General features: G+C 37.3%; 1 protein-coding gene across 4 annotated transcripts in view; it reads right to left on the bottom strand.

Moving 5' to 3' along the window:
* amn1 (antagonist of mitotic exit network 1 homolog (S. cerevisiae)) overlaps positions 1-15630 on the bottom strand; it is a 53750-nt gene that overhangs the window by 25111 nt on the left and 13009 nt on the right. For all 4 annotated transcript variants that reach the window (XM_039761836.1, XM_039761835.1, XM_039761838.1 and 1 more), the window contains exons 3-5: positions 14270-14414; positions 13041-13258; positions 819-875 (exon numbers count right to left, since the gene is read on the bottom strand). In XM_039761836.1, coding sequence (XP_039617770.1) covers positions 819-875; positions 13041-13258; positions 14270-14414 — 420 coding nt within the window. The remainder of the gene's footprint in view (positions 1-818; positions 876-13040; positions 13259-14269; positions 14415-15630) is intronic.

The raw sequence follows: 15630 nt of genomic DNA, 5'->3' as shown, positions 1-15630 counted from the left end.
ATATTGGTCATTTTTGAGGCTTTTTTCATTGTCTCTTTTACAATTCGTTGTATGTCTTAGATTGTTTAATTTGATTAAAGTGCACATAACATTTTTCATCATATCATTGCTTTGAGGGTTTTTGATATTTTATGCTACTGTATTTTCATTTTCATGAAAATTAAAACATACACTTTCTGTTTTTCCCTTCTTTTACAAAGCATCACTTTCATGTTTTTCTATGTTATATTAAAAACAGCTGGTTCTGTTTATTGCTCTCTTTTATTTAATTTTTGTTATACATCGTTGCCAAATGTCTGTCTAATATTAATGTAGTTTTTAATTTTAAACTACTACTTTCTGTCAGTAAGGAGTTTTGAATTTATCCTCATGCAAATTTTATAAAGCCTTTAATGCATTAACATAAAAAAACACCCACACAAAACACACACACACACACAAAAAAATACAGTAAATAATATTGCTTACTCCAGGTACTTGTCTACTTCTGAAAGTGCCCATTCCACAAATGTGTATTTAATTTGTAGAGGATGATCACCAAATGTTTACAAGAAAATCTCTACACATCCACAACAGAAAAGGACCACATGCCTTAAATCATACAATATGGGGTGCTATTGTAACACTCAATATGAAAATACAAACTTCCTAATGCTACATCTTGTAATCTTCTGATTGATACTGCAATAACAATAAATTATCAGATTGCACATTTTCAAAAAAGTTAACTGTTAGAATAATTTAATCACAAGTAAACTCCTTTCACATAAGAATTAACATATAAACAGTAATTAATATTTTTAAGCAATTCCATTTACCTTTATGTTTTGAGAACATACACCAGTAACAAGTCCAATAACTCCATCATCAGTAACCTTAAAGGAAAGAAAATATAATTGATTTTACACTGGCATGGGTAACCTAAAGCGTTTTTAAAAGCAACGGAAAAAACTTAAAATAACACAAAGTTAAATTGTATGTTTCTCTTTCTGCATATACATGCATGCCCATTTCTGCTAAAAGCAAAGCATCAGGTAAAGGATTGGGAATACATGGTTTTCTAATTTATGGAATTCAACTTCTTGTATTTCCAGTGCATGGAAAAAAACTGTACAGGATGATCCTTCTAACAAACCAGAGATAATAAAGCAACAAACTGATTTCAAGTATTTATGCTGGCATTAATACTTTTGCTGATCACAGTTCAGTTCATTTTTTTTTCTACAGTGCATTTCCCATTTACAACCTTAAAGGACTCTACACATTTACACACATTGCTTTGGACTGATTCTCCTCTTATTTGTCAAATAGGAGTTTCTCAGTCGGTGTGGCTGGCTTTTCATCTGACTCTGCTCCTTTGACACGTGGAGTGCCACAGGGATCGGTTCTTGGACCTGTACTCTTCTCTTTATATATTATTCCCCTATCACAGATTCTTAACTCTTTCAAGGACATCTCATATCATCTACAGTGGTGTGAAAAACTATTTGCCCCCTTCCTGATTTCTTATTCTTTTGCATGTTTGTCACACAAAATGTTTCTGATCATCAAACACATTTAACCATTAGTCAAATATAACACAAGTAAACACAAAATGCAGTTTTTAAATGATGGTTTTTATTATTTAGGGGGAAAAAAAATCCAAACCTACATGGCCCTGTGTGAAAAAGTAATTGCCCCCTGAACCTAACAACTGGTTGGGCCACCCTTAGCAGCAATAACTGCAATCAAGCGTTTGCGATAACTTGCAATGAGTCTTTACAGCTCTGGAGGAATTTTGGCCCACTCATCTTTGTAGAATTGTTGTAATTCAGCTTTATTTGAGGGTTTTCTAGCATGAACCGCCTTTTTAAGGTCATGCCATAGCATCTCAATTGGATTCAGGTCAGGACTTTGACCAGGCCACTCCAAAGTCTTCATTTTGTTTTCTTCAGCCATTCAGAGGTGGATTTGCTGGTGTGTTTTAGGTCATTGTCCTGTTGCAGCACCCAAGATCACTTCAGCTTGAGTTGACAAACAGATGGCGGACATTCTCCTTCAGGATTTTTTGGTAGACAGTAGAATTCATGGTTCCATCTATCACAGCAAGTCTTCCAGGTCCTGAAGCAGCAAAACAACCCCAGACCATCACACTACCACCACCATATTTTACTGTTGGTAGGATGTTCTTTTTCTGAAATGCTGTGTTCCTTTTACGCCAGATGTAACGGGACATTTGCCTTCCAAAAAGTTCAACTTTTGTCTCATCAGTCCACAAGGTATTTTCCCAAAAGTCTTGGCAATCATTAAGATGTTTCTTAGCAAAATTGAGACGAGCCCTAATGTTCTTTTTGCTTAACAGTGGTTTGTGTCTTGGAAATCTGCCATGCAGGCCGTTTTTGCCCAGTCTCTTTCTTATGGTGGAGTCGTGAACACTGACCTTAATTAAGGCAAGTGAGGCCTGCAGTTCTTTAGACGTTGTCCTGGGGTCTTTTGTGACCTCTCGGATGAGTCGTCTCTGCGCTCTTGGGGTAATTTTGGTCGGCCGGCCACTCCTGGGAAGGTTCACCACTGTTCCATGTTTTTGCCATTTGTGGATAATGGCTCTCACTGTGGTTTGCTGGAGTCCCAAAGCTTTAGAAATGGCTTTATAACCTTTACCAGACTGATAGATCTCAGTTACTTCTGTTCTCATTTGTTCCTGAATTTCTTTGGATCTTGGCATAATGTCTAGCTTTTGAGGTGCTTTTGGTCTACTTCTCTGTGTCAGGCAGCTCCTATTTAAGTGATTTCTTGATTGAAAGAGGTGTGGCAGTAATCAGGCCTGGGGGTGGGGGCTACGGAAATTGAACTCAGGTGTGATACACTACAGTTAGGCTATTTTTTAACAAGGGGGAAATTACTTTTTCACACAGGGCCATGTAGGTTTGGATTTTTTCTCCCTAAATAATAAAAACCATCATTTAAAAACTGCATTTTGTGTTTACTTGTGTTATATTTGACTAATGGTAAAATGTGTTTGATGATCAGAAACATTTTGTGTGACAAACATGCAAAAGAATAAGAAATCAGGAAGGGAGCAAATAGTTTTTCACACCACTGTAAGCTTGTGCACAGAATAAGGGACTAAGTTGCATTCTTTTATGAGAAAATGCTGACCTCTTGATACTCACAGAACACCCTGTGATATTATAAATCAGTTATGACAGTTTCTGAATTCTTGCTTAAAACTATTTCAGCATATTTCTTAAAACTGTGAGTGCCCTGATAACCTCTTTATCCGAAAGAGGCAATGTACACATTCCAATTCAGGGAATCCCAAGCTATTATAATTTATGTATAACCTCAAAATGAACTGCCATATATATTTTTTTTATTAATACACAAACTAGGTATATAGAGGGAGGCCCCACGTTAGGCTGTAGCTGGGAGGGGCTGCAGTCTCTTTGACTCACCAAGAATAAAGAAATTGCTTTTTACTTTAAATAGGTGTTTGTCTCCCATTGTTTCCGACTTCAGCATCCACAAGGGGAATCTTCTATATTTGCATAGACATTTACACATATATTAACAACTACATATACTCTGTTTAAAAAGAAGAAAAATCTCATCTACTCAAAACTAACCCACACCTCCATGACTTCATCAATAACTCATTCACAAAATAAAGTAATTTTAATAAAACAATGATACTAAAAGACCTTGTAAAACCAGGCTGACTTGTAGGCTGTCAACTTATTTAACAGTTTAAAATTATGAGCCAGACACTTCTCTCCAAAGTCATACAGTCATATGCATGTCATATAAAGCGCATATTACAAAGTTGTCCAAATCATGTTTCTTCCATCTTAAAAATGTTGGGAAATTAAGTGGCTTTCTAAATAAACAGGATTCTGAGAAATTAAATTCATGCATTTATTTCTAGTAGGATTGACTACTGCAATGTGGTGTTCACTGGATGTTCAAACTGTTCTTTATACAGCCTCCAGTTAATCCAAAATGCTGCTGCAAGACTTATTACAAAAACAATAAAATATGAACACATAACTCCATTTCTTAAATCCTTACACTGGCTCCCGGTTAAGTTTAGGGCAGATTTCAAAATCCTGCTTTTAATATATAAAGCATTAAATGGCCAAGGTCTAGCTTACTTGTCTGAATTTATCATGACTTACAAACCAGAGCACACATTAAGATCTCAAGATACCGGTCTGCTTATGATTCCAAGGATTAATAAAATAACAGTGGGAGGTTGAGGTTTTAGTTACAGGGCCAATAAAAACTGTGGAATGGTCTGCCTGGTACTATAAGAGATGCCCCTTCAGTCTCAGCTTTTAAATCCCAGCTGAAGACTCACTACTTCAATTGAGCATATCCTGACTAGAGCTGCTGATTAACTGTACAGACTGCATCTCTGTTGTTAGTCATTAGCACTAAAACATAAGTAACATGATAGTTATAATTTGTTACTAACCCTCACTTATTCTGTTTCTCTTCTCAGCACTCAAATGTGGCACTTGGTGCCACGGCCCACCTACCAAGTTGTTTTTGCCTGCCTAATGTAAAGTCATCCCTAATGGAGGATCGCAGGAATCGTAGGGTAGAGGGGTCCTTTCATCGGATTGGCTGACCCAGCGCAGTTTCAGCTGTGGAATGAACAAGTGGGGGAGGCAGCTTGTTGGCTAAGGTCTCCAGGATTCCATTTTTTCCCTACAAGGGTTTTTCTGGGAGTTTTTCCTTGTCTTCTTAGAGAGTCAAGGCTGGGGACTGTCAAGAGGCAGGGCCTGTTAAAGCCCATTGCAGTGTGTGATTTTGGGCTATACAAAATAAATTGTATTGTATTGTATATGAAAAAGTTTGGGAAACCCTTTCAGCCTGCATAATAATTCACTCTACTTTCAACAAAAAAGATAACAGTGGTATGTCTTTCATTTCCTAGGAACATCTGAGTATTAGGGTGTTTTCTGAACAAAGATTTTTAGTGAACTGCGGTGGCTTGGCGCCCTGCCTGGGGTTTGTTTCGTGCCTTGTGCCCTGTGTTGGCTGGGACTGGCTCCAGCAGACCCCTGTGACCCTGTAGTTAGGATATAGCGGGTTGGATAATAGGTGGATTTTTAGTGAAGCAGTATTCAGTTGTATGAAATTAAATCAAATGTGAAAAACTGGCTGTGCAAAAATTTGGATACCCTTGTAATTTTGCTGATTTGAATGCGTGTAACTGATCAATATTGATTACTTCTCGGCAGCCATCAAATTTAACTGAGCTGGAGAGATTTGTATGGAAGAATGGTCAAAATAACTCAATCCAGAATCCAGACACTCAAAGGCTATAGGAGGCGTCTAGAGGCTGTTACATTTGCAAAAGGAGGCTCAACTAAGTATTGATGTAATATCTCTGTTGGGGTGCCCAAATTTATGCACCTGCATAATTTTGTCAAGATGCATATTTTCTGTTAATCCAATAAACTAAAATGTCACTGCTGAAATACTACTGTTTCCAATAGGCATGTCATATATTAAAAGAAAGTTGCTACTTTGAAAGCTCAGCCAATGATAAACAAAAATCCAAATAATTAAGAGGGGGTTCCCAAACTTTTTCATATGACTGTATGTACTTTATACTTTAGGACCACTCTCCTACAGAAAAACTATATTTGGATTGTTAATAGGATTGCGACCAAAAGGACACCTGGTTTACCCTGAAGGACTATGCAACCCAACACATAGCCACAAACAGAGGAGTGTATTAGTCAGCTGAAGGTTTGAGAGGGCTTAGACACAAAGTCAGAGTTCCATCAGTTTCTAGAATCCCAGGCTAACAATGGCTAAAACTTTTAAAATACACTCAACCACATTCTGGTAAATTTTTCTGCTGATACTCAGGAAGAAATCTATTTTTAGAGAGGGAAATAGAACAACCCCTTTGGTCAAGAACCACTGCAAGCCTGATCTTTGGCAAAAACTGTACTTTTCAGTTTCCCTACTTTAGACATGTTAGGTGATAATTGTCTTACACACAAGGGCTGAACGCACACTAAGGAGAAGCGCTCAGATCATCTGCTGGCTTGCTGCAGCTGCAGTGTTCTGCTTGTTGTTGTTTTAGGAGCTGGGAGCACCTGAACTTTGTCTGCCAAAAGCATTCCAACAACTGCTAGATTAGATGTCAGTGAACTTGTTTTAAATTGTTTGTAAGTACGACGTGATGTGCAAAAGTCACCGTATCACGGGTTTTGCTTCCTAAGGTTGTAATGTCTAGTCCTGCGTGTCGTCAAAGTGTCTCTCCGAGATGATCTGGCTTCGTTTAAACCTCCTGGAGGCACGCTACGCTCCTGCCACTTCATGTCTTGCCCGCTCACGTTGTGAAGGGGGGGGAGCTGAACACACGCTAAGGAGAAGCGGACGGATCAGCTACTGGCTTTGTGCTGCTTCTGCCAAGATGCCTGTTCTGCTTGTCGCTCTGCGCGTCGATCATTTAAAAGCCTGTACAGCAGCTGTCCTTCTGTCTCACTGCCTTGTCTTGCATGACGTTAAAATGTCTCTCGTAGGATGTCAGATTGTCTTCCGAGAAGATCAAGCCTTGTCTCCCTACCAAGATTTTTTTTTATAATAAAAAGAGATGTTACTCATATCCTTAGCCCGACATCCACATATCATATGTGTTTACAAAGTGTGTTTTAAAAAGTTTACATGTGTTTAAAGCATGTGGGAGGGGTATTTTAAGACTTTATATAAAAAATATTTATATGGTCTTTATATATCGTCGATTTTCACCAATCGCTGATGGGTCTGGAACGTAACTACCGCGATAGGCAGGGATCACTGCATTGTCACATGTACTGAAAAGATATTCTGAATTTAGTAAGAGAACCTCTCAAAATGTGTACATTCTTATAATGTAATTTTGTCACAAGTTGCACAGTTTCCTTTGAATAAGTGATGTAAGTAGTAAAGTCCTTTTAATTAATATAAAATGACTTTTACACAGTAATATGTAAAAATATAGCTCTTGTTATTAAGCATATTGAAATGATGGCTTTAAAGCTAAACATGCTTTTGCATGCAATGGCCTGGTCTGCTTTTTCACTTGCGTGCTCAATCATTAATATGATGTAGTGAAGTTCTACACAATGAGAACTGAGAAAAAACAAGCAGGCCATTGTTTTAGAAATGCAGCTGCTTAAGATTTCAACCTTGAGAGATAAGCAATATCCATTCCTGACCTAAATAGTGTAATTGTTCAATGAATACATTTCAGTGCAATTATGGGAACACCAGCATAGGCTATGAAGTAATGATGGCTAGTTTTGGTTAAGTGATGGACATTAGGTAATGGTGGGAAGAACTGGGAGGAGGAGATGTAATAGAAACAAATGTACTTCCTAGTTTAAGCACTTGCACCATGGTCAAATCTCTTTGTTACACTGCTGTGTAATAAAGATTTTTTTTTTCTGAACTTCTTATCTGGGCTTTGAGACACCTTCTTTCAAGATAGCGCTTTTCCCCATGACAGTAGTTGAACTAGACCTCATTACACACTCTTAATGCCAGATTCACTGTGTGTTTTTGTCAAAGATAGGAAATGGGCTGTGACATGTAACTTCCAGTTGTTTAATCCCCATGAGTATAAAAGAAAGAGCTTAGCGAGTTACTGAGTCTTAGATTTTGAGCCAGTTTATAACAACTTCATGCATGAGATACCGTTGTTCAAGTATTTCTCTTTATTTGGTTTCTCTGACTTTGCCTTTTAAGGTTAGTTCTATAAGAAATACAGTATGTTTGTCTTGACAATCTATGTACTAATTCCTACTTATCTAATCATTTTGTGCTTGCTTTATAAATCCAAAAAGGAAAAACATGAATTTTTAGAGGCTTTTTCTTTTGGTTTCCATTGCTACAATGTTTGACTCTCAAAAGTATGACACTTGGCAACAATTTGATAGAAATACAAGGAAAGCAAGATTTGTTACATTCTTTGCTACCGCAGTGTTTTGTTAATTTTATTTTAATTCTTTTACCATCTTTAATTAGCAACCTTTAAAAATTAAAGGTCAAATGAGGTCTCAAATTTAAAAATAAAAACTAAGTACATTTATTTAAAAGCATTAGGCTGTAAGTTCATTCTGCAATGTCATTACTTTAGTATATAGAGATAATTATGTTTGCATCTGCTGTTCAGGCTCAATCTAATTTCAGCAGTGTAAATTTGCAATTCCTGTTTTTTCAGTAGAGGACAATGTGTTTTTTTTCTTACACTTGTAATTACCCCAAATGTCATATTTTATTTTTTTAATTAGGTAAAGACATATTCATTGAAATGAGACCGAGAAAAATACTAATTTGCGGTGTTGGTAAAAAAAAAAGTATTGTAAAGATTAATGTAGGTTTATGGAGATTAGTATTCTTATTCACTGCTGTGTCCAGGAAAATGTCTCCAGTTCTACTGAAGAAGGATAAGCAATTGTCAAAGACCTCACTCAAGCATCATAAGGTGACTGCATTGTCCTATGGTCTTCCTTCACCTGCTTATATATGAGAGTGGAACATATTTAAAAGCAAGCTATATACTGTATATTCCCTGTTTAGTATCATATTTCCTTCATTTTATATCTCAAGTGAGGTTACTCAGCAGGGATATACTAGTTTTAGCATGGCTGAAATTCTTAAAAGTACATATTCCCTGGGAGAGTGTGCACTTTTCTGGATACATTCTGAAAACATTAGACTGTCAAATCATGTCAACGAACTTAATATACAGTTTCTGGTTAGCTGACAGTTAAGGTTAATGTTAAAAGACTCTGTGTTTTCAGTTGCCATTTGTTTTGCATTGTTTAGTGCTAGCTTCTTTATAAATGCTTCAAGTCTGTTTGACACCATGCTTTTTTCATGTGAGGATGCTTGTCTGTGCATAGAAATACATAAAAGTTTCAGGAATGTCAGGACTACTTTTAGCAGTAAGGGACACTAGACTATTGCATTTCATAGAATATTTCTTGTCCCCAATAATGTGCATCAGCCAAGCCAATAGCTGTTTCAGATAACATCCTTGTCCTTACCGCTTTTTTCTTTGCTGTAAAATTATAGCTGGGAGACATAACAGAATTCTAATACAGGAAAATCTACTTAAAGCTCTACTTGTGAAGGGTCTGTATACTAAATCAAAGGCATGTCAGATTTCCTTGTTTAGTCTCCAGGGTCCCAATGTTCAAAAAGTTTAATCAGGATCTAAATGTTCCTGATTTGAAAATCCCATGTTTTACTATCCAGTATCAGGAAATCCTTCATACTCTTTTGCCAGTTTTTGAAGCAGCATTGGATTGGATCACTCTGATCCAGATACACACATTTTAAGATTATCAAATCCGGCTTACCAATATTTTAAATGGGACCAAATGTCACAATGTAGGCTACTGGCTGCGTAACAAACAACAAGCAGAATAGCCAGTGTGGGGTCACTTTAAGTGTTTTTATTTGAAGACACAGAGAACAGTGTGATAAAATAACGCAAACATCACCTTCTTTTTTCAATTTCTTTAAAACAATCAGACCCCTCATTTGACATGCAACAAATAAATAAAAAAATAACCCAATATATATTATTCACAAATACAGTACAACATGTGTTTGAACATGTGTTTTAAACCATAAAAAGGCTAAATGTCAAAATTTAAACAAAATAATGAACTTTCAGAGTTCTTGTCATTTGTGGAGAGACCCGCTTTTTGCTGCTTTTAGATATGCGGATCTCAAGTCTGGCTTTGGTTTGCTATAGTAATAGGGAATTGTTCCTCTTTTGGTATCTTGTTTAAGAAGTGACTTATGGGCACATCATCTTTGTTGGGCAAAGAACACTTCAATCTTCTTTTCTGAGCTCCTATGCCAATAACTACTAGCTTTACCAGTGAGGATGCAATGTTTTCATCAATAATGGGCGGAGATTGAGAATAAATATATCCTCTGCATTAGGAGGAACTGGCTTGATTTACTCCACAATCTTGGGCTCACCATCCCCTAAAACACTTTAAATCCCATACACAGCTTGTGAGATTACACCTGCAGTAATGTCAACCACTTCTGTTTAATTTTCTTTCCTAAAGGTTGTGGCCACCAGGACCAGCAGGTGTACCAGCACCCCAAACCTGAATTAAGATAGACGTGGACAAAAGTTCAGCACAACACATACCTTTTATTTACAAGGGGGAAATGCTTTTCTTTCATTCCCCTCACAGAAGGCACAGTTCAAAGCACAATACAAGCACGTTTCTTTTCTACTTTCTCTCACTCCACTTCCAATCCTCCATTGGCAAGCTTTGTCTCTCTTCCTCCAGACTCTGGCAGTTCCTTTTATTTTAGTCACCCCGGGAAGTGCTCCCGATCTTCCATACATGTGGTCTGTCTGCACTTCCAGGTGAGGCGGAAACCCCATGATACAGGGACTCCCCAATCCTACAGCTCCCTCTGGAGGTCCCCACGGGACCCAATACCTGGCATGCAATGCAAGCACCCATTTGGGAAACTGAGCCTGGGCTCACTGCTATCTAGTGTCCTGGGGGAGATAAAGCCCTGTGTAAGCTGTCTCACCCTGCCCTTCCCTCTTAAGAATGTCCTGGTCAGGTAAGTATACCGGCCATTCTTCACAAGGGCTTGTCTGTTGGCGTAATTCTTTCTTCAGCATGGTCCTTTGTTTTCCTGGCCTTCAGATTCTTCCATCTAAATTTTACTTGGGGGGATTATTTTATGGGGATAAAATCTTTTTTTTAACTTTACTGCACTGAAAGGCTTAATAGGTAGCCATATGTCTGCTTCATCACTCCGACGCTTAAACAAATCAAGTGCAAAACATAAATAAATGTATATATATATATATATATATATATATATATATATATATATATATATATATATATATATAGTGGGTAGTGGGTGGAAAGTATTCAGACCCCCTTGAATTTTTCACTCTTTGTTATATTGCAGCCATTTGCTAAAATCATTTAAATTATTTTTTTCCCTCAATGTACACACAGCACCCCATATTGACAGACAAAAAAAAATAATTTTTGAAATTGTTGCAGATTTATTAAAAAAGAAAAACTGAAATATCACATGGTCCTAAGTATTCAGACCCTTTGCTCAGTAATTAGTAGAAGCACCCTTTTGAGCTAATACAGCCATGAGTCTTCTTGGGAAAGATGCAACAAGTTTTTCACACCTGGATTTGGGGATCCTCTTCCATTCCTCCTTGCAGATCCTCTCCAGTTCTGTCAGGTTGGATGGTAAACGTTGGTGGACAGCCATTTTAGGTCTCTCAGAGATGCTCAATTGGGTTTAAGTCAGGGCTCTGGCTGGGCCATTCAAGAACAGTCACAGAGTTGTTGTGAAGCCACTCCTTCGTTATTTTAGCTGTGTGCTTAGGGTCATTGTCTTGTTGGAAGGTAAACCTTCGGCCCAGTCTGAGGTCCTTAGCACTCTGGAGAAGATTTTTGTCCAGGATATCCCTGTACTTGGCCGCATTCATCTTTCCATCGATTGCAACCAGTCGTCCTGTACCTGCAGCTGAAAAACACCCCCACAGCATGATGCTGCCACTGCCATGCTTCACTGTGGGGACTGTATTGGACAAGTGATGAGCAGTGCCTGGTTGTCTCCACACATACCGCTTAGAATTAAGGCCAAAAAGTTCTATCTTGGTCTCATTAGACCAGAGAATCTTATTTTTTCACCATCTCAGAGTCCTTCAGGTGTCTTTTAGCAAACTCCATGCGGGCTGTCATGTGTCTTGCACTGAGGAGAGGCTTCTGACAGGCCACTCTGCCATAAAGCCCTGACTGGTGGAGGGCTGCAGTGATGGTTGACTTTCTACAACTTTCTCCCATCTCCTGACTGCATCTCTGGAGCTCAGCCAAAGTGATCTTTGGGTTCTTCTTTACCTCTCTCACCAAGGTTCTTCTCCCCCAGTAGCTCAGCTTGGCCGGACAGCCAGCTCTAGGAAGGGTTCTGGTCGTCCCAAACGTCTTCCATTTAAGGATTATGGAGGCCACTGTGCTCTTGGGAACCTTAAGTGCAGCAGAACTTTTTTTGTAACCTTGGCCAGATCTGTGCCTTGCCACAATTCTGTCTCTGAGCTCTTCAGGCAGTTCCTTTGACCTCATGATTCTCATTTGCTCTGACATGCATTGTGAGCTGTAAGGTCTTATATAGACAGGTGTGTGGCTTTCCTAATCAAGTCCAATCAGTATAATCAAACACAGCTGGACTCAAATGAAGGTGATCTCAAGGATGATCAGAAGAAATGGAAAGCACCTGAGTTAAATAGATGAGTGTCACAGCAAAGGGTCTGAATACTTAGGACCATGTGATATTTCAGTTTTCTTTTTAATAAATCTGCAACAATTTCAAAAAAATCTTTTTTTTGTCTGTCAATATGGGGTGCTGTGTGTACATTAATGAGGAAAAAAATTAATTTAAATGATTTTAGCAAATGGCTGCAATATAACAAATTCAAGGGGGTCTGAATACTTTCCGTACCCACTGTATATTGCATTATTTGATTGAAATACACCCCCCCACGAATTCACTTTTCTGCTAGAATCTGGATAATCCTAATCGTTTGGATCAAAGGAATCAATGTAATCCTACAGAAAAGTTTTAAACAACATATACTGATGGTTTGATTTAGATCAAAACCAAAACTGGATTACATGATATAATCCAGAATTCTTTTTTTCTTTTGCACAATGTGTGTTCAAGATTTGATTCAATCCAATATCTGAAATCGAATCAGATTATTTCTGAACATCAGGGCCCAGGATCTAAAAATTGCAGTGTTACCAAAAGTTGTAGTATTGCATTCTCAACTCCTACAAATGTTATAAAAACAACTTGCTTCTATAAAATTAATTCTTCTTGCCCAAAAGGCTTATGTCCTCTTTAATATGAAAGGAATGTCATCACTACATCACTGGCAACTGGCTCCACATTAAGCTGTTGCTCAACTGAATCACTTCTAGATTTTTTGAAAGGAGCATGGAGACACAGCCAAAATAATAAAACTGAATCATACTTACCCTTGTAGATGAAAAGTCGATGCTATGCAAAAAACGACAGTTCTGCCCCAAAGCTAAAAGAGAGGCATCTGTGATGGTCAAACAGCCACTCAAAGTTACTATCTGTAGATGTCTGCAATTGTGAGCCAAAGCTAGGATTCCTTCATCTGATACTTTACAACACCTCCATAAAGAAATCACACAGAGAAAAGGACATGCTAGGGCAATTGCTTTAATTCCTGCAAAGGAATGTATAAATAGATGAATCAGAAAGAAAATGTATGACGATAAGTTTGTAGACAAAACCATTTAAGAAAATAAAGAAAATAAAAACTACATTGTCTTTATTTTTAAAGATTTGTAAACTTATTCCTAACATATACAAAAATAATAGAGATGTGAGGCACACAGGTTGACCAGGATCTGAGTCCAAACCAGAATGGACATGTATAGTACATAAGAGTGCTTGCTCTGTGATTAACTGGCTTCCTATCCAATATTCCTTCAAACTTTGTACACATTTTTGCCATGACAGGCTCTATAGGACAATGTACAATTTGCCAGAAGACAGTTGGACTTTGAATGGCATTAGAAAAAAAATATTAAACTCAAGCTGCTTAAGTGTTTAAAAATGTCTGGATGAGATTTGGGGACATCTCAGCTGTTACTAACACAAACAAAACGTTGGTGGACTGAATAGTCTCATTTTGTCTATCACAGTTTTGATGGTTATGAGGTTCATTTCAAGGTTGTCAGCTATATTATAATTTTTGCACCGGCATACTTTCATTAGAAAGTAGCAACCTGAAAAAATGAACATTAAAAATATGAGAGAAAAGAAGTTGAGGAATGTCAGCATTAAAATACAGTACGTTATCACATTTTGTTAAAGTTCACCAAAGAAACGTAAGATGAATTACTGACAGCATTCCATTTCACGGCAACAGGTGACAAAATTGGGCAAAAGGCAGGATTCTAACATGGATCATGCACATACCCATACTTATTGCTAACCAGTATAAAGTAGCTATTTAAATTAATAACACACATGTCTTTAGTAAACCTTGGGTACTGAAAGAAGAATAAACCATTCCATACAGCCAGCACTAAGGCAGGGATCCAAAATCTGACTCTAGAAAAGTGAGGTAACAGTCCTATACACTTTGGCACTCTATTAGTCGCAGCTTTCTACGAAGCTATTTACAGAGGTAGGTAGAAATGACAATGGAGGAAAAAAAGTAAAAAATTACCTTCTGAAGATATAGTGAAACAATTTTCTTTCCTCGAATTCAGGTGTATTTCTTTAAGAAATTTGCAGTTGCTAAGCTGCTTAAGAGCACTGTCGGATAACTTGCAGTTCTGAAGATGCAATTCCTGAATCCCAGAGTGTAAAACCTACAGAAAGATACCGTAAATGGTGTATACACTAAAACATGTTTTATGCTGTTACATTGCAAACAGTGGTTACTAGCATGCTTTTCAGCATTACTTAACTATTTAAGAGTACTGAAATAAGATAGAACTTGGATCAGAATATCCAAATGTTTGAGCTACGTTATGAAAAGACAATAGATGAATTCATGTTGTAGAAAGACATATTAAAAAGTAAAGAGAAAATTACTGGACTATGGTTGCCACCAGTCTAGCCTACCAACACTGGGTGCAATACTGGGGCACCAGTCCATTTCAGTGCACGCCCTCACTTACAAACGTTCAAACAGAGACATTTTAGAGTTTGTACATTTTAAGGATATGTGTGTATGCTTTAATACTCTCAGCACAAACAAACTCCAATATAAAAGTGCCCAAGCACAGATCTGAATCCAAAACACTGGACTTGTCAGCCTTCTGTAATTTGCTTTTCCTTTAACAGATACTACATACAATTACAATGATATATATTCTCAGGACCCATAGTGATATAAAATATATTTAAAATTTTATTTTACTTTTACATTTTGTCTACTTTTCCTAAGCTTTTCATATGTCTAAAAATCTAAAAAATCTACATCTACATCTTCAGATTTTTTATTGTATTTATTACTTACTGTAAAGTAAGTGTGGCATAAAATTAAAACTAAACATAGGTGCCAATGACACCAACTTTCTTAGCTACTTACATAGATCTTCTGGTTATTAGAAAATCCTGTGGAGTTTCCCCTGTTCATAAAGCATATTATAGTGGTACTAACTAAACAAAATGGAAACACAACACTTTTACTCACATGCTAACTTTTTAAGCCATGGATAACTTTATACTTTGAGTGTGTAAATCACTACACTTAAAAAAATACAAATTTGTGACTTTCATGACAGGTTTTTTGTGAAGTTCTGTAACCAGATATCCTTGTTATCTTTTCCAAGTTGTAAATAACTCACCTATAAATCTAGGCAAGTCTAACCTTCCTCTATCAGAACAGATTACTTAGATGTCTATTTATCTTTATGAGCTTTGATCTTGCCTGCTAACCAAAGAGTAGAATGGTACTTCTGCTCCAGTGCCAGAAAAGTAAGCAATACAATAAATAACTGGAATATAGCAGTAAGTGCCATGTGGCTATCACTCTACATGAGCCTGATAAACAGAAAATTGGGGATTTCAACCACATCA

Source organism: Polypterus senegalus, chromosome 8 (genome assembly GCF_016835505.1).
Source record: "Polypterus senegalus isolate Bchr_013 chromosome 8, ASM1683550v1, whole genome shotgun sequence".
NCBI lineage: Eukaryota > Metazoa > Chordata > Cladistia > Polypteriformes > Polypteridae > Polypterus > Polypterus senegalus.
Note: the sequence above shows the minus strand (reverse complement) of the source record. Positions and strands in the feature narration are given on the sequence as shown.